At 41.4% G+C, this 27,732-nt stretch overlaps 1 protein-coding gene across 2 annotated transcripts in view; it reads right to left on the bottom strand.

The window, feature by feature from the left end:
* LOC124802950 (centromere/kinetochore protein zw10 homolog) overlaps positions 1 to 27,732 on the bottom strand; it is a 209,946-nt gene that overhangs the window by 116,145 nt on the left and 66,069 nt on the right. For both annotated transcript variants that reach the window (XM_047264039.1, XM_047264040.1), the window contains exon 5: positions 3,359 to 3,465. In XM_047264039.1, the coding sequence (XP_047119995.1) occupies positions 3,359 to 3,465 (107 nt within the window). The remainder of the gene's footprint in view (positions 1 to 3,358; positions 3,466 to 27,732) is intronic.

The following is a 27,732-nucleotide window of genomic DNA, read 5'->3' as shown; positions in this document are numbered from 1 at the left end:
CCATTATCCTCATTTTGCTTTTGTCGATGTGCATCTTATATCCTCATTTCAAGACACTGTCCATTCCGTTCAACTGCTCTTCCAAGTCCTTTGCTGTCTCTGACAGAATTACAATGTCACTGGCGAACCTCAAAGTTTTTATTTCTTCTCTGTGGATTTTAATACCTATTCCAAAACTTTTCTTTTTTTTCCTTTAGTGCTTGCTCAATACACAGATTGAATAGCATCGGGGAGAGGCTACAAACCTGTCTAACTCCTCTCCCAACCACTGCTTCCCTTTCGTGCCCCTCGACTCTTATAACTGCCATCTGGTTTCTGTACAAATTGTAAATAGCCTTTCGCTCCCTGTATTTTACCCACGCCATCTTCATAATTTGAAAGAGAGTATTCCAGTCAACATTGTCAAAAGCTTTCTCTAAGTCTACAAACGCTAGAAACATAGGTTTGCCTTTCCTTAATCTTTCTTCTAAGATAAGTCGTAGGGTCAGTATTGCCCCACGTGTTCCAACATTTCTACGGAATCCAATCTGATCTTCCATGAGATCGGCTTCTCCCAGTTTTTCCATTCGTCTGTAAAGAATTTGTGTTAGTATTTTGCATCCGTGGCTTATTAAACTGATAGTTCGGTAATTTTCACATCTGTCAACACCTGCTTTCTTTGGGATTGCAATTATTATATTCTTCTTGAAGTCTGAGGGAATTTCGCCTGTCTCGTACATCTTGCTCAGCATATGGTAGAGTTTTGTTAGGACTGGCTCTCCCAAGGCTGTCACTAGTTCTAATGGAATGTTGTCTACTCCCGGGGCCTTGTTTCAACTTAGGTCATTCAGTGCTCTGTCAAACTCTTCAAGCAGTATCATATCTCCCATTTCATCTTCATCTTCATCTACAACTACATACTCTTCCATTTCCATAATACTGTCCTCAAGAACATCGCCCCTGTATAGACCCTCTACATACTCGTTCCATCTTTCTGGTTTCCCTTCTTTGCTTAGAACTGGGTTTCCATTTGAGCTCTTGATATTCAGACTAGTGGTTCTCTTTTCTCCAAAGGTCTCTCTAATTTTCCTGTAGGCAGTATCTATCTTACCCCTAGTGAGATAAGCCTCTACATCCTTACATTTGTCCTCTACCCATCCCTGCTTAGCCATTTTGCACTTCCTGTCGATCTCATTTTTGAGACGTTTGTATTCCTTTTTGCCTGATTCATTTTTTGCATTTTTATATTTTCTCCTTTCATCAATTAAATTCAATGTTTCTTCTGTTACCCCGGGATTTCTACCAGCCCTCGTCATTTTACCTACTTGATCCTCTGCTGCCTTCACTATTTCATCTCTCAAAGCTACTCATTCTTCTTCTACTATATTTCTTTCCCCCGTTCTTGTCAATTGTTCCCTTATGCTCTCCCTGAAACTCTGTACAACCTCTGGTTCTTCCAGTTTATCCAGGTCCCATCTCGTTAAATTCCCACCTTTTTGCTGTTTCTTTAGTTTTAATCTACAGTTCATAACCAATAGATTGTGGTCAGAGTCCACATCTGCCCCCGGAAATTTCTCACAATTTTAAACCTGGTTCCTAAATCTCTGTCTTACCATTATATAATCTATCGGAAACCTGTCAGTATCTCCAGGGTTCTACCATGTATACAACCTTCTTTCATGATTCTTGAACCAAGTGTTAGCTATGATTAAGTTATGCTCTGTGCAAAATTCAACCAGGCGGCTTCCTCTTTCATTTCTTAGCCCCAATCCATATTCACTTACTACGTTTCCTTCTCTTCCTTTTCTACTGTCGAATTCCAGTCACCCATGACTATTAAATTTTCGTCTCCCTTCACTACCTGAATAATTTCTTTTATTTCATCATACATTTCTTAAATTTCTTTGTCATCTGCAGAGCTAGTTGGCATATAAACTTGTGCTACTGTAGTAGGTGTGGTCTTCGTGTCTATCTTGGACACAATAATGCGTTCAGTACGCTGTTTGTAGTAGCTTACCTGCACTCCTATTTTGTTATTCATTATTAAACTGACTCCTGCATTACCCCTATTTGATTTTGTATTTATAACCCTGTATTCAGCTGACCAAAAGTCTTGTTCCTCCAGCCACCAAACTTCACTAATTCCCACTATATCTAACTTTAACCTATCCATTTCCCTTTTTAAACTTTCTAACCTACCTGCCCGATTAAGGGATCTGACATTCCATCGGCGAGGACCATTCGCAACCGTCTCCATGAAGCTGGGCTATGGTCCTGCACACTGTTAGGCCGTCTCCCGCTCATGCCCCAACATCGTGCAGCCCGCCTCCAGTGGTGTCGCGACAGGCGTGAATGGAGGGACGAATGGAGACGTGTCGTCTTCAGCGATGAGAGTCGCTTCTGCCTTGGTGCCAATGATGGTCGTATGCGTGTTTGGCACCGTGCAGGTGAGCGCCACAATCAGGACTGCATACGACCGAGGCACACAGGGCCAACACCCGGCATCATGGTGTGGGGAGCGATCTCCTACACTGGCCGTACACCACTGGTGATCGTCGAGGGGACACTGAATAGTGCACGGTACATCCACACCGTCATCGAACCCATCGTTCTACCATTCCTAGACCGGCAAGGGAACTTGCTGTTCCAACAGGACAATGCACGTCCGCATGTATCCCGTGCCACCCAACGTGCTCTAGAAGGTGTAAGTCAACTACCCTGGCCAGCAAGGTCTCCGGATCTGTCCCCCATTGAGCATGTTTGGGACTGGATGAAGCGTCGTCTCACGCGGTCTGCACGTCCAGCACGAACGCTGGTCCAACTGAGGCGCCAGGTGGAAATGGCATGGCAAGCCGTTCCACAGGACTACATCCAGCATCTCTACGATCGTCTCCATGGGAGAATAGCAGCCTGCATTGCTGCGAAAGGTGGATATACACTGTACTAGTGCCGACATTGTGCATGCTCTGTTGCCTGTGTCTATGTGCCTGTGGTTCTGTCAGTGTGATCATGTGATGTATCTGACCCCAGGAATGTGTCAGTAAAGTTTCCCCTTCCTGGGACAATGAATTCACGGTGTTCTTATTTCAATTTCCAGGAGTGTATTTAAATTAAGGAAAGAAAGCTAAATTTTAAAATCATACAGACATCACAATCACTAAAGATAGAAAATCCCATGTCATCCAGCACAGGCTTCAGCAAGTGAATGACTATTCTTCAGAGAGACATCCGAAGATGGAAGGAGGCATTAATTAGATACAATATTGTCCATGTATATTTCGTATTCCTGAACAAAGTGCTCTTGAGTACAATTGAAAGTGTATAGCATTTTAGTTAACAGGTTTTCTTTTAATGCACTGTTTTAAGAATTTTCTTTTACCTTATCTTGCACTGTGGGAATTGAAATGAATACTTGCTCAATTTGAAATCTGGCAGTAAATCCATCGCAGTGTTGACACTATCAATATGAAGAGTCTGAGATGGGACCTGAAATACAGTAAAATATAAGTAAGCTTCAAACAAAACACTAATTTCTTTTGTATCAAATCTTTTGATTCATTTTTGAGGTACTAAAAATAACAAAAAATAATGCAAATAAAGAAAATGTATGGAAAAAAAGATGACAGAGCCAAAAATACTTCCTAAATACTCGCATTGTGTCACTTTTCTTTTGTAGTCCTCTATAAACACACCAAACTTAATACTAGTCATCTCCCTAAGCACTCGCTGTCCTGAGGGGTGATTTGTTTTTGAAACAGATGGATCAGTAGCGTCTATACAGTGAGTACTAGTGACTAGTCTTCTCCCTGATCACTGACTGTCTGGAGGGGTGATTTTGTTTTTGAAATAGGTGGATCAGTAGTGTCTATACAGTGAGTATTAGTGATGAACATTGTCAGAGTAATAAAAAGAAATGCATTCATGCTACGATTTACACAATGATGCACATTATACCATCATAAAAGGCCACTTGTGCAGCAATTCCTCTTGGAGAGGAGTTTAATTAGCTTATACAGATTAGACCGGTACCTTCTGAAGCCACAAAGAAAGTTCCTTTCCATGCACTACACTTTTCAGTTATACACATCAACACTTTACTCTCCTGTTTCTTTTCCTCAACTGCCCTAATCACAAAAAAATCAGAAACTGATGCTATGGCTTTATTGTTAGCTTCTACTATTGTCTTTTCAATGTTTTCAGGTATACTATTTTAGTCCTATAACAATTGATTGTCAGGTGTACTTTGAAAACTCCCAATTAATTGCTTGAGTATATCTGTACTAAATGCAGATACTACACTGTCATTGGCAAAATGTAATTAGTTCAGATGAGTTCCATCAAATATATATTCTTTCCTCCATTTCCCAGTTTTGGGACCTGAAAATTTCCTCTAGGGCTTTTGAGAACAGTTTTGCTGATAAGATATCTCCTTGCCCAACACTGCTAATGATAATTCATAGTCACTGCTCAGTTCTATAATTTTGTACACAATTTTTACATAGTCTCTTGTGGAGCAACCACTTCTAATACCAACTTGTTCCTTTACCTACTTAAAATCTAATGAATTTGTTAAGCAATTAGTGGTAACTACAGAGAGGAACTGTATAGGACCATAGTATTTGTTGGTGTTGTCTGCCTCCCTTTATATATGAAGTAAAATAATTACCGAATTATTACAGTTTAGGGGAATTTTCTTCATATGCAAAAATTATGTAAACAATTTTGTAATTTCCATTTGTATTGCGCCACACTGGATAACTACCAATGGTATATATTTTAGCAAATGTTTCCCTAAGACTGTCTTCTTCTGGATTTAAGTATCCAAAAATATATAGTGGATGTTATACAGCAATCGAGCGCACTGTAGGGCTAAAGCCATCTCTCACTTTGCGGAAAGACATGCAAATCAGTATCATCAGGTTATGGGATCTGACATTCCATGCTGTTCTGTTTTATTTCTTATTTTTTATTATTTCTATAATTTTGTTATTTTGTTTCATATTTCTTAATTTTTTAAACTTTTTTAATTTTTTATTTTTTCCCTTAATTTTTTTGTTTTACAGTTACACAAATTTAATTCATAACAAAATAATATAATTGCAGAGAGAAAAAAATCTACTCACCGAGAGGCGGCAGAAAGCACACATGAAAGGAGGTTATAATTAGGCAAATTTTGGAGCCAGTGGGTCCTTCAGGCAGAAGGGTTGGATGAGAAGGAAGAAGGGTGAAGGAAAAGGACTGGAGGTGTCTAGGAAAAGGGGTAGACGTTGGGAAAGTCACACAGAATCGCGGGTCAGGCAAGACTTACTGGACTGGATGAGAAAGAATTTTTAATTCAGATATGCATGAGACTGTATAAGCAAACATATAAAAAATAACTATAAATGCTTAATACTGGCTTGGTACAAGCGTTGTTTTGCATGAATAAAGATTTTTCAATGATTTTAAGTTAATGCTGAATAAAGTTTTTAATGTATAAGCAACAAAACGAGAACCAACTTCAAACAAATTTCCTACAAACAAGGTTTCACGTGCAAATGTGTGGTTTTTGAGACATACAACCAAACAATGAAAGATTTTTGCAAATGCTTCTTATAACTACCAGAAGAATATATTTTTTATCATGATCTGTATCACTTTAAACCATCTCAGCATATGTGATTTGCATAACACTCATCTTATGTGCATTTTATGTTCAACTTTAGACTGCTATATTGTGACATAATAATGAATAAATAATAATGAATAACAAAATAGTAGTGCAGGTAAGCTACTACAAACAGCATAGTGAACGCATTATTGTAGCCACGATGGATACGAAGCCCACGCCTACCACAGTAGTACAAGTTTATATGCCAACTAGCTATGCAGATGACGAAGAAATTGAAGAAATGTATGACGAAATAAAAGAAATTATTCAGATAGTGAAGGGAGATGAAAATTTAATAGTCATGGGTGACTGGAATTCGGTGGTAGGAACAGGAAGAGAAGGAAACATAGTAGGTGAATATGGATTGGGGCTAAGAAATGAAAGAGGAAGCCGCCTGGTAGAATTTTGCACAGAGCATAACTTAATCATAGCTAACACTTGGTTCAAGAATCATGAAAGAAGGTTGTATACATGGTAGAACCCTGGAGATACTGAAGGTTTCTGACAGATTATATAATGGTAAGACAGATATTTAGGAACCAGGTTTTAAATTGTGAGACATTTCAGGGGGCAGATGTGCACTCTGACCACAATCTATTGCTTTTGAACTGTAGATTAAAACTAAAGAAACAGCAAAAAGGTGGAATTTAAGGAGATGGGACCTGGATAAACTGGAAGAACCAGAGGTTGTACAGAGTTTCAGGGAGAGCATAAGGGAACAATTGACAGGAATGGGGGAAAGAAATACAGTAGAAGAAGAATGGGTAGCTTTGAGGAATGAAATAGTGAAGGCAACAGAGGATCAAGTAGGTAAAAAGACGAAGGCTAGTAGAAATCCTTGGGTAACAGAAGAAATATTGAATTTGATTGATGAAAGGAGAAAATATAAAAATGCAGTAAATGAAGCAGGCAAAAAGGAATACAAACGCCTCAAAAATGAGATCGATAAGAAGTGCAAAATGGCTAAGCAGGGATGGGTAGAGGACAAATGTAAGGATGTAGAGGCTTATCTCACTAGGGGTAAGATAGATACTGCCTACAGGAAAATTAGAGAGACCTTTGGAGAAAAGAGAACCACTAGTCTGAATATCAAGAGCTCAAATGGAAACCCAGTTCTAAGCAAAGAAGGGAAACCAGAAAGGTGGAACGAGTGTGTAGAGGGTCTATACAGGGGCGATGTTCTTGAGGACAATATTATGGAAATGGAAGAGTATGCAGATGTAGATGAAGATGAAATGGGAGATATGATACTGCTTGAAGAGTTTGACAGAGCACTGAATGACCTAAGTCGAAACAAGGCCCCGGGAGTAGACAACAATCCATTAGAACTAGTGACAGCCTTGGGAGAGCCAGTCCTGACAAAAATTTACCATATGCTGAGCAAGATGTATGAGACAGGCGAAATTCCCTCAGACTTCAAGAAGAATATAATAATTGCAATCCCAAGGAAAGCAGGTGTTGACAGATGTGAAAATTACCGAACTATCAGTTTAATAAGTAACGGATGCAAAATACTAACACAAATTCTTTACAGACGAATGGAAAAACTGGTAGAAGCCGATCTCGTGGAAGATCAGATTGGATTCCGTAGAAATATTGGAACACGTGAGGCAATACTGACCCTACGACTTATCTTAGAAGCTAGATTAAGGAAAGGTAAACCTACGTTTCTAGCATTTGTAGACTTAGAGAAAGATGTTGACAATGTTGACTGGGATACTCTCTTTCAAATGCTGAAGGTGGCAGGGATAAAATACAGGGAGCGAAAGGCTATTTACAATTTGTGCAGAAAGCAGATGGCAGTTATAAGAGTCGAGGGGCACGAAAGGGAAGCAGTGGTTGGGAAGGGAGTGAGACAGGGTTGTAGCCTTTCCCCGATGTTATTCAATCTGTATATTGAACAAGCACTAAAGGAAACAAAAGAAAAGTTCGGAATAGGAATTAAAATCCATGGAGAAGAAATAAAAACTCTGAGGTTCGCCAATGACATTGTAATTCTGTCAGAGACAGCAAAGGACTCGGAAGAGCAGTTGAACGGAATGGACACTGTCGTGAAATGAGGATATAAGATGAACATCGACAAAAGCAAAACGAGGATAATGGAATGTAGTCGAATTAAGTCGGGTGATGCTGAGGGAATTAGATTAGGAAATGACACACTTAAATAGTAAAGGAGTTTTGCTATTTGGGGAGCAAAATAACTGATGATGGTCGAAGTAGAGAGGATGTAGACTGGCAATGGCAAGGAAAGTGTTTCTGAATAAGAGAAATTTGTTAACATCAAGTAGAGATGTAAGTGTCAGGAAGTCGCTTCTGAAAGTGTCTGAATGGAGCGTAGCCATGTATGGAAGTGAAACGTGGACGATAACTAGGTTGGACAAGAAGAGAATAGAAGCTTTCGAAATGTGGTGCTACAGAAGAATGCTGAAGATTAGATGGGTAGATCACATAACTAATGAGGAAGTATAGAATAGAATTGGGGAGAAGAGGAGCTTGTGGCACAACTTGACAAGAAGAAGGGATTGGTTGGTAGGACATGTTCTGAGGCATCAGGGGATCACCAATATAGTATTGGAGGGAAGCGTAGTGGGTAAAAATCTTAGAGGGAGACCAAGAGATGAATACACTAAGTTGATTCAGAAGGATGTAGGCTGCAGTAGGTACTGCAGTAGGCACAGGATAGAGTAGCGTGGAGAGCTGCATCAAACCAGTGTCAGGGCTGAAGACCACAACAACAACATTGTGACAGCAGATAAAGCTTTCACAAAACAACAGGATGGACCTTAATTACACATGTTTGTCTACTTTCTTACAAAATTTGAACCAATTTAAACAAGTCTGAAACATAGACGTGGCACATATAAAAATCTTACAAAAAACATATTTCCTGCACATAAAAAATGAATGAAGCTAGATTTTTAAAAGTGAGTTTTCAATTTTATCATCAGAATGCATTTTTTATTTATATGGTTCAGTTTAAGTCATTCCTGCACATTCAATTCGTGTAAGACAAATTTTACATGCTACATTTAGCTTGACTTTAAAACAAGATAAAGATTAATGGACAGAAATAAGCCGTTTGACTCTGTCTATTTACCTACTTTCGTGCAAAGTTTCAAGTGATTCATAAATTAAAGTATAGAAGTTGTACACTTCAAAAACCTCCCAGAAAAACATGTTTTTTGTCTGTAAAATCCAAACAAAGAAAGATTTTATTCAAACTGTTAACATCTATCTTAGACCACGACCCAATATATCACTGGATCAAATTTGAACCAGTCCAGAGTTATTTAAGGATGACATGACATCCAAATGAGGGTGATTGTTTTTGCACATAAAATCTGAACAGTGTACATAAAAAGGGTGGCATTAATTTCATCTGAATTAAAATATTTCGCAAAAGGAATCAATCATTTTGTACAATTTGCCTGGATGCCAGCCCTCGTTCATCATTCTAATCTTGCTTAATGTACTGTAACATGGCTACAGCAAGATAGATGTTCAAATAGCTATACAAATGGCTGCTGGTCCAGACTAAACCAAAAACTTTTTACCCCCTGTTTTTAGCTCAAATAGGAACTGAGTACCAATGCCTTCCCCAAACCCCATTCTGCATGCTGTCTTCTCATATGTACTTGTTACAGCACTTCTGCACAGTAACAATAAAAATGTCATCACTTGAAGGTATGCATGAAAGTAATTCCTGCCACAATATTCTGGTGCCATGTCTTCTGGTTATCTTCATTTGTATGATGGGGAAGGTAACACTGAATTTTAATAATTAAGACCCCTCTGGCACGTGCATGACGTGTTCTGAAGTTGGTATGCAGGTGATACTGGAGTGCATGCTCTTCTCCTACAAGTCTGCACATCTCTTTGAGCACCCTCTACAGTGAACATTGACCATTTCAGTATTGATCAATCATCTTCATTTTGTACAATCACAGAAAGATATCGACTATGCAGAGCATGAAGTGTCCCAATTACAGGATTCCATGTGGTGTCCAGCTGGAAACCACCAGCACAATTTATCCTCCTCAGATGGTCACATTGTCACTGATTCCTTCATGATTCAGTCCCAAAAGTTTGATGTATGGGTGTGATTTACAAGCAAGGTGAACTGGACGCTCACTGACCTGATGAGACAGATCGCAAAGTTTAATAGATCTGTGACACAGATGCCACTGGAAGTTAGTGTTTGATGATATATTTTCATATTTGACACAAAAATTGATGTATGTCACAACTGTGTCAGAGCAGGTAAGAGGTCTTAATTTTTATCCTGCATCTGTTTCACCACGATTAGTGAACTTTGTAAGCTGCAGTACCGATGCCATTCACCCTTTTACACCTGATGCTGCAGAGGAAGTTTCTTGGTTGCCTTATCCGGTGTTAAGAAGAGCTATACCACAGAAGAGTAATGTATGGCCAATAGAGAGAGTAGTCTCCGCAACTTACAACCAGGTATGGCAAGTATAGTATTAAAAGCAGATAAATGTAACAATGCCATGCTGATTCCACAAGATCAACATTTTTCACCTGACCCAGTGTACTGCAGGATCAGTAAGAAACATAATGAGGAAAACTTCAGGGCTTTTAACAGTCAGCTCTCTGCCAAAGGAGGCTATCAAAAGACTGAGATGAGATAATATTGTGATAACACGGTTCACTTGCAGTGTATGCTTAAGTCTACAAGAAATGTTTACCTCTATGACCTACTGTGATTGATAATGTTGGAGTGTCCCTTTATGGTTTGGTCAAATGATTGACATATTTATTCAGTCGCATTGTAGGCAAGTATCTGCAGCACATATGCCATTCTACTAATTTTTTCGTCAGATCTAAGTCACTTAACTGAAAAGTATAGAATTATTTGGTAGTTCTGATGCTGTCCCACCTATTACAATAATACCTTTGGTGGACTCACTACATCTGATCAGTAACAGGTTAGAGAATGATAAAACACCAAAGTTTGAGCAGTCTCTCCGAAACATATTTTTTACTTAATGAGTCCTTTGAATGATGTGATAGTGTCGTGTGTGGGGCCCTTTGTCTCCCCTAGTGACCAAAAGTTTTACAGAATATTTTGAGGAGCGATCACTTGACTCAATCATTTTACAACCCACAATATTCTGGTAATATATAGATACATTTCTAGTTTGACTTTATGGTTTGAGCAGTCTCTATGAGACTCAATATTTTATAAAATAAAATAAGCCCACTCACAGACTGTATTTACAAGCTAGCAGTTGCCACTATCCATCACAGACAGTGGGCACTGCAGTCAGAATTGGTACATATACAGACTGCCTTCCTAGAAAATTGATATTCATCTCATCAGATACTAGGTATGTTGCAGACATACAAACGATACATGGCAGAACAGGGAACAGGATGGGGACTTCAAAGTGACATTTTACCTGCCATATACTGGAAACGTTGCTATGAAAATAAGTAGAGTACTAAGAAAACACAAGGTTATTGTACTTCTTGTCCTCCAGTGCAAAATTGAGCATGTCTCGGATCAAAGATGACCTAGTGTTCTGTAAAAAACATTGACAAGGTTTCACAAAGTCCTGCAAATCTTATACAGGGCAAACCATATGCACCTATTATGAGAATATTATGGAGCACCAGTGGTTTGTCCCTGCAGGCCAGCAAAACAGCTGTTGTCGAACATTATATATCTATCGGTCATTTAATCAACTATGTCATTGCTGATGTTGCTTTCGGTCTGAAGCCTTGTTTGACGCACCTCTCCACACTGCTCTATCCTGTGTGTGCCTCTTCATCTCTGAATCACTACTGCAACCTACAGCTTTCTGAATCTGCTTACTGTATTCATCTCTTTGTCTCTCTCTATGAATTTTACCATCCGCACACTTCCCTCAAATACTGAATTGGTGATCCCTTGATGTCTCATATTGTGTCCTATCAACCAGTCTCCTCTTTTGCTCAAACTGCGCCACAAATTTGTTGCCTACCAATTTTATTAAGTACCTCTTTGTTAGTTACCCATCTAATCTTCAACATTCCTCTGTAGCTCCACTTCTGAAAGCTTCTATTCTCTTTTTGTCTAAACAGTTCATCATCCATGGTTAATTTCCGTACATGGCTGCACTCCAGACAATTCTTTTAGAGAAATCATAGTTCAAAGTGGACAAATTTCTCCTTTTCAGAAATGCTTTTCTTCCATTTGCCCAAATGACAAAACACATCTACTACTTTAAGTGTCATACCATTATCCTTTCTAGCATTTGTAGACTTAGAGAAAGCTTTTGACAACGTTAACTGGAATACTCTCTTTCAAATTCTGAAGGTGGCAGGGGTGAAATACAGGGAGCGAAAGGCTATTTACAATTTGTACAGAAACCAGATGGCAGTTATAAGAGTCGAGGGGCATGAAAGGGAAGCAGTGGTTGGGAAAGGAGTGAGACAGGGTTGTAGCCTCTCCCCGATGTTATTCAATCTGTATATTGAGCAAGCAGTAAAGGAAACAAAAGAAAAATTCGGAGTAGGTATTAAAATTCATGGAGAAGAAGTAAAAACTTTGAGGTTCGCCGATGACATTGTAATTCTGTCAGAGACAGCAAAGGACTTGGAAGAGCAGTTGAACGGAATGGACAGTGTCTTGAAAGGAGGATATAAGATGAACATCAACAAAAGCAAAACGAGGATAATGGAATGCAGTCAAATTAAATCGGGTGATGCTGAGGGGATTAGATTAGGAAATGAGACACTTAAAGTAGTAAAGGAGTTTTGCTATTTAGGGAGTAAAATAACTGATGATGGTCGAAGTAGAGAGGATGTAAAATGTAGACTGGCAATGGCAAGGAAATCGTTTCTGAAGAAGAGAAATTTGTTAACATCGAGTATAGATTTAAGTGTCAGGAAGTCGTTTCTGAAAGTATTTGTATGGAGTGTAGCCATGTATGGAAGTGAAACATGGATGATACCAGTTAGGACAAGAAGAGACTAGAAGCTTTCGAAATGTGGTGCTACAGAATAATGCTGAAGATAAGGTGGGTAGATCACATAACTAATGAGGAGGATTGGGGAGAAGAGAAGTTTGTGGCACAACTTGACTAGAAGAAGGGATCGGTTGGTAGGACATGTTTTGAGGCATCAAGGGATCACAAATTTAGCATTGGAGGGCAGCGTGGAGGGTAAAAATCGTAGAGGGAGACCAAGAGATGAATACACTAAGCAGATTCAGAAGGATGTAGGTTGCAGTAGGTACTGGGAGATGAAGAAGCTTGCACAGGATAGAGTAGCATGGAGAGCTGCATCAAACCAGTCTCAGGACTGAAGACCACAACAACAACAACAACAACCATTACCCTTGTTTTGCTTTTGTTGATGTTCATCTTATATCCTCCTCTCAAAGCAATGATCATCCGTTCAACTGCTCTCCAAGTCCTTTGCTGTCTTTGACAGAATTACAATGTCATCAGCAAACCTCAAAGTTTTTATTTCCTCTCCCTGAACTTTAATTTCCACTCCAAATTTTTCTTCACTTTCCTTTACTCCTTGTTCAATGTACAGACTGAATAACATCGGGGATAGGCTACAACCCTAGCTCACTCCCTTCTCAATCACTGGTTCCCTTTCATGTCCCTCGGCTCTCATTACTGCCGTCTGGTTTCTGTACAAGTTGTAAATAGACTTTCGCTTCCTCTATTTTACACCTCATACCTTCATAATGTCAAAGAAAGTATTTCAGTCAACATTATCAAAAGCTTTCTTTAAGTCTACAAATGCTACAAATGTAGTTTTGCCTTTCCTTAACCTATCTTCTAAGAAGCATCACAGGTTCAGTATTGCCTCACGTGTTCCTACATTTCTACAGAATCCAAACTAATCTTCCCTGAGGTCTGCTTCTACCAGTTTACCGATTTTTCTGTTCAGAATTTGTGTTAGTATCTGGCAATCATGACTTATTAAATTTATAGTTCAGTCATTTTCATACTTGTCAGCAACTGCTTTCTTTGGAATTGGAATTACCACATTCTTCTTGAAGCCTGGGGGTATTTTGCCTGTCTCATACGTCTCGCACACCAGATAGAAGTGTTTTGTCAAGGGTGGCTCTCCCAACACTATCAGTAGTTCCGACAGAATGTCGTCTACTCCTGGGACCTTCTTTCGACTTGAGATCCTTCAGAGCTTTGTCACATTGTATAGATCCTCTGTATGCTCCTTCCACCTTTCAGCTTTCCCTTCCTTGCTTAGGACTGGTTTACCATCAGGGCTCTCAATATTCATACAGCTGCTTCTCTTTTCCCCAAAAGCCTCTTTAACTTCCCTGTAGGCAGTGTCTATCTTGCCTCTAGTGAAATATGCTCCTAAATCCTTACACTTGTCTTCTAGCCGTTTTTGTTCAGCAATTTTGCAGGTCATGCCAATCTCATTTTTTAGATGTTTGTATTATCTTTCACCTGTTTCTTTTGCTGCATTTTTAAATTTTCTCCTTTCAAGAACTAAATTCAATATCTCTTGCGTTATCCAGGGATTCTTAATAGTCCTTGCCTTTTTACCTACTGGATCCTCTGCTGCTTTCACTATTGCATCTCTTAAAGCTACCCATTCATCTTCTATTGTATTCCTTTTCCCTGTTCTAGCCAACTGTTGCCTGAAGCTTCCTCTGAAGCTCTCGACCTCTGGTTCTTTCAACTTATCCAGACCCCATCTCCTTAACTTCTGACCTTTTCCCTATTTCTTCAGTTTTAATCTACAGTTCATAACCAATAAATTGTGGGCAGAGTCCACATCTACCCCAGAGAATGTCTTACAATTTAAAATCTGGTTCCTAAATATCTGTCTAATCGTTATATAATCAATCTGAAACCCTCCAATCTTCAGCTCTCTACCACATATACAAACTTCTTTTATGATTCTGAAACCAAGTGTTAGCAACAGTTAAATTATGCTCTGTGCAAAACTCTACCAGGTGACTTCCTCTTTCATTCCTTTCTCTAGTACATTTTCACCTAAGTTTTCCTTCACATCCTTTTCCTACAATCGAATTAGGACCTCCGTGCACGCTCGAATCCTCTAATTTTACATTCGTGATCTCCTCGGGAGGTATAAGAAGGGGAAGCAATATATTCGATACCTCATCCAGAAACGCACCCTCTCGAAACCTGGACAGCAAGCTACACCATGATGCGGAGCGCCTCTCTTGCAGAGTCTGCCACTTGAGTTTGCTAAACATCTCGTAACGCTGTCACGCTTACCAAATAACCCTGTGATGAAACACACCGCTCTTCTTTGGATCTTCTTTATCTCCTCCATCAACCCGACATGGTACGGATCCCACACTGATGAGCAATACTCAAGTATAGGCTGAACAAGTGTTTTGTAAGCCACCCCCTTTGTTGATGGACTACATTTTCTAAGGACTCTCCCAATGAATCTCAACCTGGTACCCGCCTTACCAACAATTAATTTTATATGATCATTCCACTTCACTTCAAATCGTTCCGCATGCATACTCCCAGATATTTTACAGAAGTAACTGCTACCAGTGTTTGTTCCGCTATCATATAATCATACAATAAAGGATCCTTCTTTCTATGAATTCGCAATACGTTACATTTGTCTATGGTAAGGGTCAGTTGCCACTCCCTGCACCAAGTGCGTATCAAGCTGCAGATCTTCCTGTATTTCGCTACAATTTTCTAATGCTGCAACTTCTCTGTATACTACAGCATCATCCGCGAAAAGCCACATGGAACTTCCAACAGTATCTGCTAGGTCATTTATATATATTGTGAAAAGCAATGGTCCCATAACACTCCCCTGTGGCACGCCAGAGGTTCCTTTAATGTCTGTAGACGTCTCTCCATTGAGAACAACATCCTGTGTTCTGTTTGCTAAAAACTCTTCAATCCAGCCACACAGCTGGTCTGATATTCCGTAGGCTCTTACTTTGTTTATCAGGCGACAGTGCGGAACTGTATCAAACACCTTCTGGAAGTCAAGGAAAATAGCATCTACCTGGGAGCCTGTATCTAATATTTTCTGGGTCTCACGAACAAATAAAATGAGTTGGGTCTCACACGATCACTGTTTCCGGAATCCATGTTGATTGCTACAGAGTAGATTCTGGGTTTCCAGAAACAACATGATACGTGAGCAAAAAGCATGTTCTAAAATTCTACAACATATCGACGTCAGAGATATAGGTCTATAGTTTTGCGCATCTGCTCGACGACCCTTCTTGAAGACTGGGACTACCTGTGCTCTTTTCCAATCATATGGAACCTTCCGTTCTTCAGGAGACATGCGGTACACGGCTGTTAGAAGGGGGGGCAAGTTCTTTCGCGTACTCTGTGTGGAATCAAATTGGTATCCCGTCAGGTCCAGTGGACTTTCCTCTGTTGAGTGATTCCAGTTGCTTTTCTATTCCTTGGACGCTTATTTTGATGTCAGCCATTTTTTCGTTTGTGCGAGGATTTAGAGAAGGAACTGCAGTGCGGTCTTCCTCTGTGAAACAGCTTTGGAAAAAGGTGTTTAGTATTTCAGCTTTAGCATGTCATCCTCTGTTTCAATGCCATCATCATCCCGGAGTGTCTGGATATGCTGTTTCGAGCCACTTACTGATTTAACGTTAAGACCAGAACTTCCTACAATTTTTGGTCAAGTCGGTACATAGAATTTTACTTTCGAATTCACTGAACGCTTCACGCATAGCCCTCCTTACACTAACTTCGACATCGTTTAGCTTCTGTTTGTCTGAGAGGTTTTGGCTGCGTTTAAACTTGCAGCGTAGCTCTCTTTGCTTTCGCAGTAGTTTCTTAATTTTGTTGTTGAACCACGGTGGGTTTTTCCCATCTCTCACAGTTTTACTCAGCACGTACCTGTCTAAAACGCATTTTACGATTGCCTTGAACTTTTTCCATAAACATTCAACATTGTCAGTGTCGGAACAGAAATTTTCGTTTTGATCTGTTAGGTAGTCTGAAATCTGCCTTCTATTACTCTTGCTAAACAGATAAACCTTCCTCCCTTTTTTTATATTCCTATTTACTTCCATACTCAGGGATGCTGCAATGGCTTTATGATCACTGATTCCCTGTTCTGCGCTTACAGAGTCGAAAAGTTCAGGCCTGTTTGTTATCAGTAGGTCCAAGATGTTATCTCCATGAGTCGGTTCTCTGTTTAACTGCTCGAGGTAATTTTCGGATATTGCACTCAGTATAATGTCACTCGATGCTCTGTCCATACCACCCATCCTAAACATCTGAGTGTCCCAGTCTATATCTGGTAAATTGAAATCTCCACCTAAGACTATAACATGCTGAGAAAATTTATGTGAAATGTATTCCAGATTTTCTCTCAGTTGTTCTGCCACTAATGCTGCTGAGTCGGGAGATCGGTAAAAGGAGCCAATTATTAACCTAGCTCAGTTGTTGAGTGTAACCTCCACCCATAATAATTCACAGTAACTATCTACTTCTATTGTCCGGTAACATGCACTGTTACTGAAAACATCTTTTTCTCTTTAGGTGCTATTCATTGTTGTCTTGCATGTCTCCCAAATTGCCAACTGCGGCAGCTGACAGCTGAAAATCCACTAAATACCTTCATGTGAAGTTTCCTCATTTGCAGAAACTGCATTATCTGTGTCACTCAGAACAGAAGGTCACAACTGCGGTGCAAAAAAGCTCTCTCAGAGTGACATCCAGCATCCTGGAGTGAAAAATTCCAACTTGTTCCAGCCTTATTCACAAGTATGTTTCGCAAACCTGTTACTGTAAATCACAGCTGGGTCACTCTTCAGCCACCTACATTATGGTCTCCAGGGCAGAAACGTCACTTGCCTCAGCAGTGATACACACACAGTTTCAATCTCTCATGGCCTATTGCCAATAATAGGCTTGGTACCTTTGGTGAATTCTTCCAGACACAGGGCAATTACTGCACTGTCCACGACAAGGAGACTTCACATATTACATGTCGGCTTTGCTGAGCATTCACTGTTTGACTATCTTTGTATTGCTCCTCTTTCAGGCAAGTTTAACTGTTGCAAATTAACATTAAGCAAGTGGATAACAGCTCCTTTATTCGTTCCATTTTTGTAATTGGGTTATCTTTCATGGTGATGTGGTTTAAAAAGATGGTGAAAAGTGATTAAGTTTTTGTTCCATTAAGAAAAGTAGTTAGTATCTCTCCTTTACTGATGTATGCTGTTTTTCCCCAACAAATATTAATGGGTGTAATGTGACTGTTTATTCTACATCAACAATGGCTTTGGATCCAGGAAAGCTAATAAAAATTAAAACTGCATTAGTGTCAATTAGCCAATCTAAAACTCAAACATATGACAAAGACTAAACATTTGCCAATATCATCAGAGCATTTTTGGGCAATGCATTTGGGCAATCTGTAAAATATACAGAGATGACGGAAAACAAGACACAGCATTGAGAAACTAAATGGAGTGAATCAAGCTTCCTGGTCATACCAAATAAAAACAACTAATATAGTCTGATGTGAAGGCTAAACTGAGCCTTGCGAGACAGTACCTGGTGAACATGCATCAGTTGCTGATAAAAAAGGCATACATATCAAATTTCAAGGTACGACATTTCCAAAAATTACACTTCCCGAATGCGATGAGCAGCAAAAGAAAATAAATTTGGTAAATCCGAAAACAATATGGGAAGATCTTCTAAAATTATGTAGCCCACAGGAGAGCTTATTTCATACTGTGCAACTGAGAAAGCAATTAATATTCGCTGAAACTGAGGAACTGTCAATCTATGGAAAATTATACAATACTGACCAGAATGAAAAATGCTCCTACCATAGCACAAAAAAGGCAAATATGTCGTGGACAGAGTATTTCATTCATTTCAAGCAAGTATCAATTCGTGACGTCATCGTCCAGACATGAGTTGACAGTAATCTGAATCCGTTTTAGCAGACTAATAATTCCTTTCACAGGATAAAACTTTGTTGGTTATGAAATACAAGTTCTTGAAATTTATTTAGAATAGGAAATGTTTAATTAGTAATTGCATCCCATAATTTATCTGTTTAATATAAAGATATTTTGATTTTTGTATGCATGTAAAAAGTGTGATTGATGTGCGGCTTTTACTCTTAGACGAGTTACCACTTAGAGTGTTAAAAGTGTGCATGTACACTGCGGTGAATATCATTTTGTGATTTTGAGCCAAACAGAGACAAATCCAGTTTCATTTACACTTTACGTGAGATAGACACATCACGTTATTACAAAAAGTCGTTTAGCCCATCAGGGAAAATTGAAACCTGTGCACTTGATTTGAAACATTACACGCTAGCGTGTGATTGAGCTTTCCATTAAACCACATATAATAATTGTAAAGGTGCTTGGAAGTAATGCACATAGTTTGAGATTACTTTTTGAGACAAACACTGATTTTTGATAAAAACGAACCAAAAATTTATTCAAAATATCGAAGTTCTGTTTTAATTAGGACACACATCACCTTGTTGATCATGTTACTTTTCAACACTTTAATCCAAATCAATTCATTCATTAGAACGATTTGCGATATGTCCCATTACACATACAAACTGTTACACGGAATTTGCTGATCGAATGAGAGTATAAGAGTGTTCTTTTCCAGAAATGCCAATAAACCAGTGGTTTCGAAAGTTAAATTACCAACTGTTGTGTAACTTCATTGCTACTATATTTCACTAACAAACACTATTCTTATTGATAAATGAACATTAATTGCAAGTAGATTTTGAATACTTAAGAACACTGCCAAGCAGCAGTTCACATCACAACCAGTGATAAATGCCAATATAACTGAATGGCCTCCAATTCTAGGATAAACTGTACCACGTGGAATTATTAAAATCTTGTTGAAGTGTAATGAGGTTTATCTGAACACTTCTATCATACATAATTATTTCACATTAACTGGACAAATTATTAGTCGGAAATGAATTCATCCACAACTGACTGTCCCACGCCACTACTAAACTCTTATCATGACTCTTCACAAGAGATCTCAAGAAGCCAGGATCAAGAAACATGAAAAGAAGAGACATTGGTATAGTACCATACAACGTGGTGCATGCCATCCTGTCATCAACATTGCATTTCCCTTTGTCCCCACCCAGGGATATTTTCTATTATGGATGCAACCCCACTCTCAGATACTTCCTATTGTAATTTATCCCGCCCTCTAGATGCACATAAATTTGTGTCTATTTGTTTTTACACCCATCACCATTCAAGTAACAGGATGGATCTAAGAGAGCTCAAGTAGAGTTAACTCATTAAAATGCACAAACATGTCGAAAAGTTTTGATTTAAACGTCTTTTAAACTCCCTGAAAAGCTACTTCCTTTCTTTTACATGCCAGACTCTGCCCAAGACACATTCATCTTTATTTGTGCCATGATAGGATCATTTTTCATTCTTCTTCCCTAGTTTTACTCTACCATAATTCTGGCAACAGAGAGAGAGAGAGAGAGAGAGAGAGAGAGAGAGAGAGAGAGAGAGAGAGAGAGAGAGAAAGGGGGGGGGAGGGGGGGGGGGAATGCGCGCGCTTAGCACCTCTACTTTCTTCAGACAACCAAAAAACTAAAATTTTCATTTTCACTCTAAACGTGACCTGGCTGGAAAGAAAGCCAACGTGCAATTGGCATGTCTACTGGGCGGCCTCATCCAAGGTGTAAAGACGATCCTCCTGCGACTATCGAGCGTGCAGGGTGCAGTTGTCTGCAAGTTAAGGCTCATGTCAGCACCAACAACATCTGTCACATGGGTTCTAAGTCCATCCTCACTTCATCTAGATGGCTGGCGGACACAGTGAATGCTGCTGTCCTCGTGCATGGGGTGCAAGCAGAGCTCACAATCTACAGTACTGTTTCCAGAGCTGATCAATGTCCTTTTGTTTGCAGCAGAGAGGAGAGCCCAAACCAAAGGCTTTGTCAACTCTGTGACAGTCTTGGGCGCAGAATTTTTAGACCTGCATTATAGTGTTCTAGACTTGCATTATAGTGAGGGGATTTGTAGGACTCCCCTTGATAGGTCAGAGGTACACTACACACTTGAAGCAGCTACTCGGGCAGCAAAGTACCTGTGAAGGGTTTTTTTAGGCTAGTCGGTAGTCTGAGCAAGGGAAGTCAGACTGCCTTGTCAAAGTATTCATATCAAACTTCCCAAACTTACTGCCTTCCAGGAACGTTCTTGCACTCAAATTATGCTAGGGACCGAGAGCTGTCTCAAACGTGATGTGGAAAGCCCTGAGCTATTCAGCAAATCATGGAATGTATGTCAGAAAGAAATATTAGGGGCCTTAGGAGGGAGAGTGTTGACTGCAGTTGACAAAAATGTTGTCTCTATTGAGGTTGAAGTTGAGTGTGACAGTCAAGTTATGTGGTCACGTGTAACAGGTGTAGGCAAAACCAAGTTAATTGTTGGATGTTTTTCCAGGCAACCTAATTCCACTGCAACGTTCAAAGAAAATCTACTATCAGCAGCACAAAAATACCCAGGTCATGCAATACTCAGACAGTGAATTTGCATCACTTAGTTCCAGAACGATCTACGTAGAGGAATTATGTGCCCAGTGAGTGGATGAAGGACAAGACCCACCTTGGTTTACTAATAAAATTCAGAAAATGCTGAGGAAGCTTAGAACTACCACTGTCACACATTATCAAAACATCTGGCAGTGAACCAGAGGAAACTCTGGTCCTATTTACAATCGCTAAATGTGACTAAGGCATTCAAAAAATCATTCAGGCAGGAAAATTGTACAAACATGCCGTCATTTGACCATTGGACAGTCACCTGTATGGACAACACAGCAATGAGCAAACCTAGTGTAGAGAAACAACTGGAAGATCTGAAAGCAAACAAGTCACCAGGTCCGGAAGGAATTCGAACTTGGTTTTACAAGGACTACTCTACAGCACTGGCCCCTTATCCAACATGCATTAATTGCAAATCCCTCCCCAGCTAAAATTCTGAAGCGACTGGAAAATAGTGTAGGTGACTCCTGTATATAAGAACTGTAAAATAACAGACCCACAAAATTACAAACCAATGTCATTAACTTCTGCTTGCTGCAAAATCCTTGAACATATTCTCAGTTTGAATATAATAAACTTTCCTGAGACCAAGAAGTTTATGTCCACCAATCAGCATGGTTTTAGAAAGCATTGCTTATGTGACACCCAGCTGGCCCGTTTCTCACAATGCACTGCAAACTATGGATGAAGACTCCAAATTTCTAGATTTCCAGAAAGCATTTGACATGGTGCCCCACTGCAGGCTGTTAATGAAAGTATGAGCACATAGAATAGGTTCACAGATATGAGTGGCTCGAAGACTTTTTAAGCAGCAGAACTCAATATGTTGTCCTCGACTATGAGAGTTCATCAGAAACAAAATTATCGTCAGGAGTACCCCAGGGAAGTGTGATAGGACTGCTGTTATTCCCTATACACAAATGATTTGTTGGGCAGGGTGGGCAGCAATTCACGGTTGTTTTCTGATGATGTTGTGGTGAACACTATGGTGTCAAAGTTGAGTGACTGTAAGGGGATACAAGATGGCTTGACAAAATTCTTTGTTGATGTGGGATTTTTTTTTTTGGTTATTGTTTTAGGGCGCAAAACTGCTACGGTCATTAGCGCCCAGTCTGTGACTTAGGAAAAGGTAAAAAAACGAAACTGGAAACCAGCAGTAATGGGGACGAAACTCAAAAAATCGGAGAAACTAAAAACAGAAGGAAAGCTTAAAAAACCACTATGGAAGGGGGTTGGTTGTCCCCAAAAAGAGCTTCAAATGACTGACATCATCTTATGAGAACACAATCGGGTGAGCGCGTGTTATCTGCTAAAATGGAAGATATATCGGGCGACAGCTGTAGACGGGCGCGTAACGGAGTAAAATGGGGGCACTCAAGTAAAAGGTGTCTTACCGTCCACAGCTGAGAGCAGTGGGGACAGAGTGGGGGAGGATTGCCACTTAAAAGATGTCGATGGCTAAAAAGACAGTGCCCTATCCAGAGTCTAGTTAAAATTACCTCCTCCCGACGACGCGTTCAGGAGGAAGAGGTCCAAGCACAAGGAAGAGCTTTCACATCCCACAATTTATTATTGGGAAGTGTCGACCAACGTGCGTGCCATAAAAGAGCAACACGACGACATAAAACACTCCATAGATCGGCGAAGGGAATCAAGCGAATAGCTGGCTGAAGAAGAGAGACTGCAGCCTTGGCCGCTATATCGACCGCCTCATTTCCACAGATACCAGCATGTCCTGGGATACAGAGGAACGCCACAGAGACGCCCCCCAAGTGGAGCAAGTGGAGGCAGTCCTGAATGCGATGGACCAGAGGGTGGACAGGGTAGAGAGTTGTTGGGTTGTTCTTGGGGAAGGAGACCAGACAGCGAGGTCATCGGTCTCATTGGATTAGGGAAGGACGGGGAAGGAAGTCGGCTGTGCCCTTTGAAAGGAACCATCCCGGCATTTGCCTGGAGCGATTTAGGGAAATCACGGAAAACCTAAATCAGGATGGCCGGATGCGGGATTGAACCATCGTCCTCCCGAATGCGAGTCCAGCGTCTACCCACTGCGCCACCTCGCTCGGTGGACAGGGTAGAGAGCTTCGAGACTGAGGAGAGAGCTGAGAGAGTCTGAGCAGATAACATACTGTATCCGCTGATGGCGACAGATGTATTGGACAGCCTGTAGAACAGCGTAAAGCTCCGCAGTATAAACCGAACACTGGTCGGGAAGCCGAAATCAATTTGGGGTGTCGCCAACAATATAGGCACTCCCTACACCAAATGATGTTTTTGAGCCATCAGTGTAAATAAATGTGGCTTCCTTCATTTGTGCACATAGAGCAGCAAATGCCCGACGATAAACAAGTGAAGGGGTACCATCTTTGGGAAACTGACGAAGGTCACGGAGCAGGCAGCTCCGGGGACGGAGCCAAGGCGGTGCTGTACCCCAAGTTGTCAAGAAAGTTTTAGGAAAGCGGAAGGAAAGAGAATGGAGCAGTTGACGGAAGCGGACTCCCAGTGGTAGTAGTGAGGAAGGGCGGCCTGCATACCCTAAATCCAAGGAGGTGTTGAAATAAATGTCATGAGCCGGATTAGCAGGCATGGAAGAGAGATGGCTAGCATAACGACTCAGAAGGACAGCTCGCCGATTGGACAGCGGAGGTTCAGCAGTCTCAGCATAAAGGCTTTCCACAGGGCTGGTGTAAAAAGCTCCAGACACTAAACGTAATCCACGGTGGTGGATAGAGTCAAGACGCCGAAGAATAGACGGCCGAGCGGAGGAGTAAACTATGCTTCCATAGTCCAATTTCGAGCGCACTAAGGCGTGATAGAGGCGGAGAAGGACCACTCGGTCCGCTCCCCAGGAGGTACCATTCAGGACACGGAGGGTGTTGAGGGATCGCATACAGCAAGCAGAAAGATAGGAAACGTGGGAGGACCAGCACAGTTTTCTGTCAAACATAAGACCCAAGAATTTAGCAAAGTCCGAAAATGGAAGGTCGACAGGTCCTAGATGTAAGGAAGGTGGAGAAACTCCGTACGACGCCAAAAATTAACACAAATGGTCTTACTGGGAGAAAAGCGGAAGCCTGTTTCGATGCTCCAAGTGTGGAGGTGATTGATACATCCTTGAAGACGTCGTTCAAGAAGGCTGGTCCGTTGAGAGCTGTAGTAGATCACAAAATCGTCCACAAAGAGGGAGCCCGAGACATCAGGAACGAGACAATCCATAATTGGATTTATGGCAATGGCAAACAGTACAACACTTAGCACGGAGCCTTGGGGTACCCCGTTTTCTTGGGAGAAAGTACGGGAGAGAGTAGTGTTCACCCGCACTCTAAATGTGCGCTCTGCCATAAATTCGCGAAGAAAAGGGGGCAGCCGATCTCGAAAGCCCCAAGAGAACAGTATGCGGAGGATGCCTGTCCTCTAACAGGTATCATATGCTCTCTCCAGATCAAAAAATATTGCTACTGTTTGGCGTTTCCAGAGAAAATTGTTCATGATATAAGTGGAGAGAGCAACAAGATGGTCAACTGCAGAACGATGCTTTCAGAAACTGCACTGGGCAGGTGTTAAAAGACTGCGGGATTCTAGCCACCAAGCTAAACAGTAATTCACCATATGCTCCAAAACCTTACATACACTACTCGTGACAGAAATGGGGCAATAGCTAGAGGGGAGATGTTTGTCTTTTCCAGGTTTCAGAACAGGAATGACGATAGCTTCCTGCCATCGTCTGGGAAAAGTACTGTCGGGCCAAATTCAATTATAAAGGCGAAGGAGGTAACGCGGACTATGGTATGATAAATGCAGCAACATTTGGATGTGGATACCATCCGGTCCTGGGGCGGAGGAGTGAGAAGAAGAGAGTGCATGGTGGAGTTCCCGCATGGAGAAAACAGTATTACAGCTTTCGCGATTTTAAGAGGACAAAGCAAGAGGTTGCACTTCCGCTGCGCGTTTCTTTGGGAGAAACGCTGGTGGGTAATTTGAAGAGCTTGAAATCTCAGCAAAGTGTTGACCCAATGAGTTAGAAATTGCGACGGGGTCCATTAATGTATCATGCGCGACAGTGAGCCCAGAGACTGGGGAGAAACTAGCCGCGCCAGATAACCATCGAATCTGACTCCAAACTTCCGAGGAGGGAGTGAAGGTGTTAAATGAGCTAGTAAAGAAGTCCCAGCTTGCCTTCTTGCTATCGCGGATGATGTGACGGCATCGCGCACGGAACTGCTTATAGCGGATACAGTTGGCCAAAGTAGGATGGTGTCTGAAAACGCGAAGAGCACGTCGCCGTTCATGTATTGCGTCACGGCATGCCTCGTTCCACTAAGGAACTGGGGGGCGCCGGGGGAATTCGGAGGTGCGTGGTATGGAACGTTCTGCAGCTGTGAGAATAACGTCTGTCATATGAGTGACCTCACCGTCGACGCTGGGAAACTGATGGTCATCGAATGTCGCTAGAGACGAAAAAAGTGTCCAATTGGCTTGGGCAAACTTCCAATGTTGCGGGCGCATATATGGCAGTTGTGGCTGCAATCGAAGGACACACGGAAAGTGTGTCACTCGAGTGTGTATCAGCAAGAGCGAACCACTCGAAGCGCCGAGCTAGCGAAACAGTACCGACCAAAAGGTCCAAATGAGAAGGCAGACAAAAATGTAGGGTCCCCAGTGTTGAGGCAAACAAGATCCGCTTGGTGGAAGATGTCTATCAATAGTGAGCCACGCAGACAAGGATGTGGAGATCCCCAAAGCGGGTGGTGGGCATTGAAGTCTCCAACCAGCAAATGGGGGGGTGGAAGCTGACCAAGAAGATGAAGGTCAGCTCGTGCCATTGGTGTGGATGATGGAATGTATACAGTACAAAGAGAGAAGGTGTATCCAGAAAGGGAAAGACAGACAGCGACAGCTTGGAAGGAAGTGTTTAAGGGGATTGGGTGATAATGGAGAGTATCATGGAGAAGAATCATGAGTCCTCCATGTGCTGAGCGCCTTCAACAGAGGGGGAGATCAAATCGGACTGACTGAAAATGGGGGAAAACAAAGCGGCCGTTTGGACGCAGCTTTGTTTCCTGAAGACAGAGGATGACCGGCGAGTAGGACTGTAAGAGGATCGACAATTCATCCCAATTGGATCGAATGCCGCGGATATTCCAATGGATAATGGACATAGGGTGGACAGAAAATGGAAAAATGTGACCAAGGTTGCCCTCAACTCAATGACTGCTAAGAGCTTGCGATCGACAGCGTGGAACGGCATTCAGCTGAAGGCAGAAGATCCTGATGCATAGATTGTTCAGGAGCAGCTCCTGCCGCCGGTTGACTGGCCGCCAGCAGTGCACCTCGGCGACACAGAAGACGGCCAAGGGTGGCTACCGCCAGGTAGTACTGTAGATGAGACACGCCATGGCAGAGAAGGAGAGGAACTGGGTTTCTTATTGGTCTTCTTGGAAACAGGATGTTTAGATCTACATCTACATCTACATCCATACTCCGCAAGCCACCTGACGGTGTGTGGCGGAGGGTACCCTGAGTACCTCTATTGGTTCTCCCTTCTATTCCAGTCTCGTATTGTTCGTGGAAAGAAGGATTGTCGGTATGCCTCTGTGTGGGCTCTAATCTCTCTGATTTTATCCTCATGGTCTCTTCGCGAGATATACGTAGGAGGGAGCAATATACTGTTTGACTCTTCGGTGAAGGTATGTTTTCGAAACTTTAACAAAAGCCCGTACCGAGCTACTGAGCGTCTCTCCTGCAGTCTTCCACTGGAGTTTATCTATCATCTCCGTAACGCTTTCGCGATTACTAAATGATCCTGTACCGAAGCGCGCTGCTCTCCATTGGATCTTCTCTATCTCTTCTATCAACCCTATATGGTACAGATCCCACACTGCTGAGCAGTATTCAAGCAGTGGGCGAACAAGCGTACTGTAACCTACTTCCTTTGTTTTCGGATTGCATTTCCTTAGGATTCTTCCAATGAATCTCAGTCTGGCATCTGCTTTACCGACGATCAATTTTATATGATCATTCCATTTTAAATCACTCCTAATGCGTACTCCCAGATAATTTATGGAATTAACTGCTTCCAGTTGCTGACCTGCTATTTTGTAGCTAAATGATAAGGGATCTATCTTTCTATGTATTCGCAGCACATTACACTTGTCTACATTGAGATTCAATTGCCATTCCCTGCACCATGCGTCAATTCGCTGCAGATCCTCCTGCATTTCAGTACAATTTTCAATTGTTACAACCTCTCAATGCGCCACAGCATCATCTGCAAAAAGCCTCAGTGAACTTCCGATGTCATCCACCAGGTCATTTATATATATTGTGAATAGCAACGGTCCTATGACACTCCCCTGCGGCGCACCTGAGTTCACTCTTACTTCAGAAGACTTCTCTCCATTGAGAATGACATGCTGCGTTCTGTTATCTAGGAACTCTTCAATCCAATCACACAATTGGTCTGATAGTCCATATGCTCTTACTTTGTTCATTAAACGACTGTGGGGAACTGTATCGAACGCCTTGCGGAAGTCAAGAAACACGGCATCTACTTGTTA

The sequence above is a fragment of the Schistocerca piceifrons genome, chromosome 6 (genome assembly GCF_021461385.2).
Source record: "Schistocerca piceifrons isolate TAMUIC-IGC-003096 chromosome 6, iqSchPice1.1, whole genome shotgun sequence".
Lineage (NCBI taxonomy): Eukaryota > Metazoa > Arthropoda > Insecta > Orthoptera > Acrididae > Schistocerca > Schistocerca piceifrons.
Note: the sequence above shows the minus strand (reverse complement) of the source record. Positions and strands in the feature narration are given on the sequence as shown.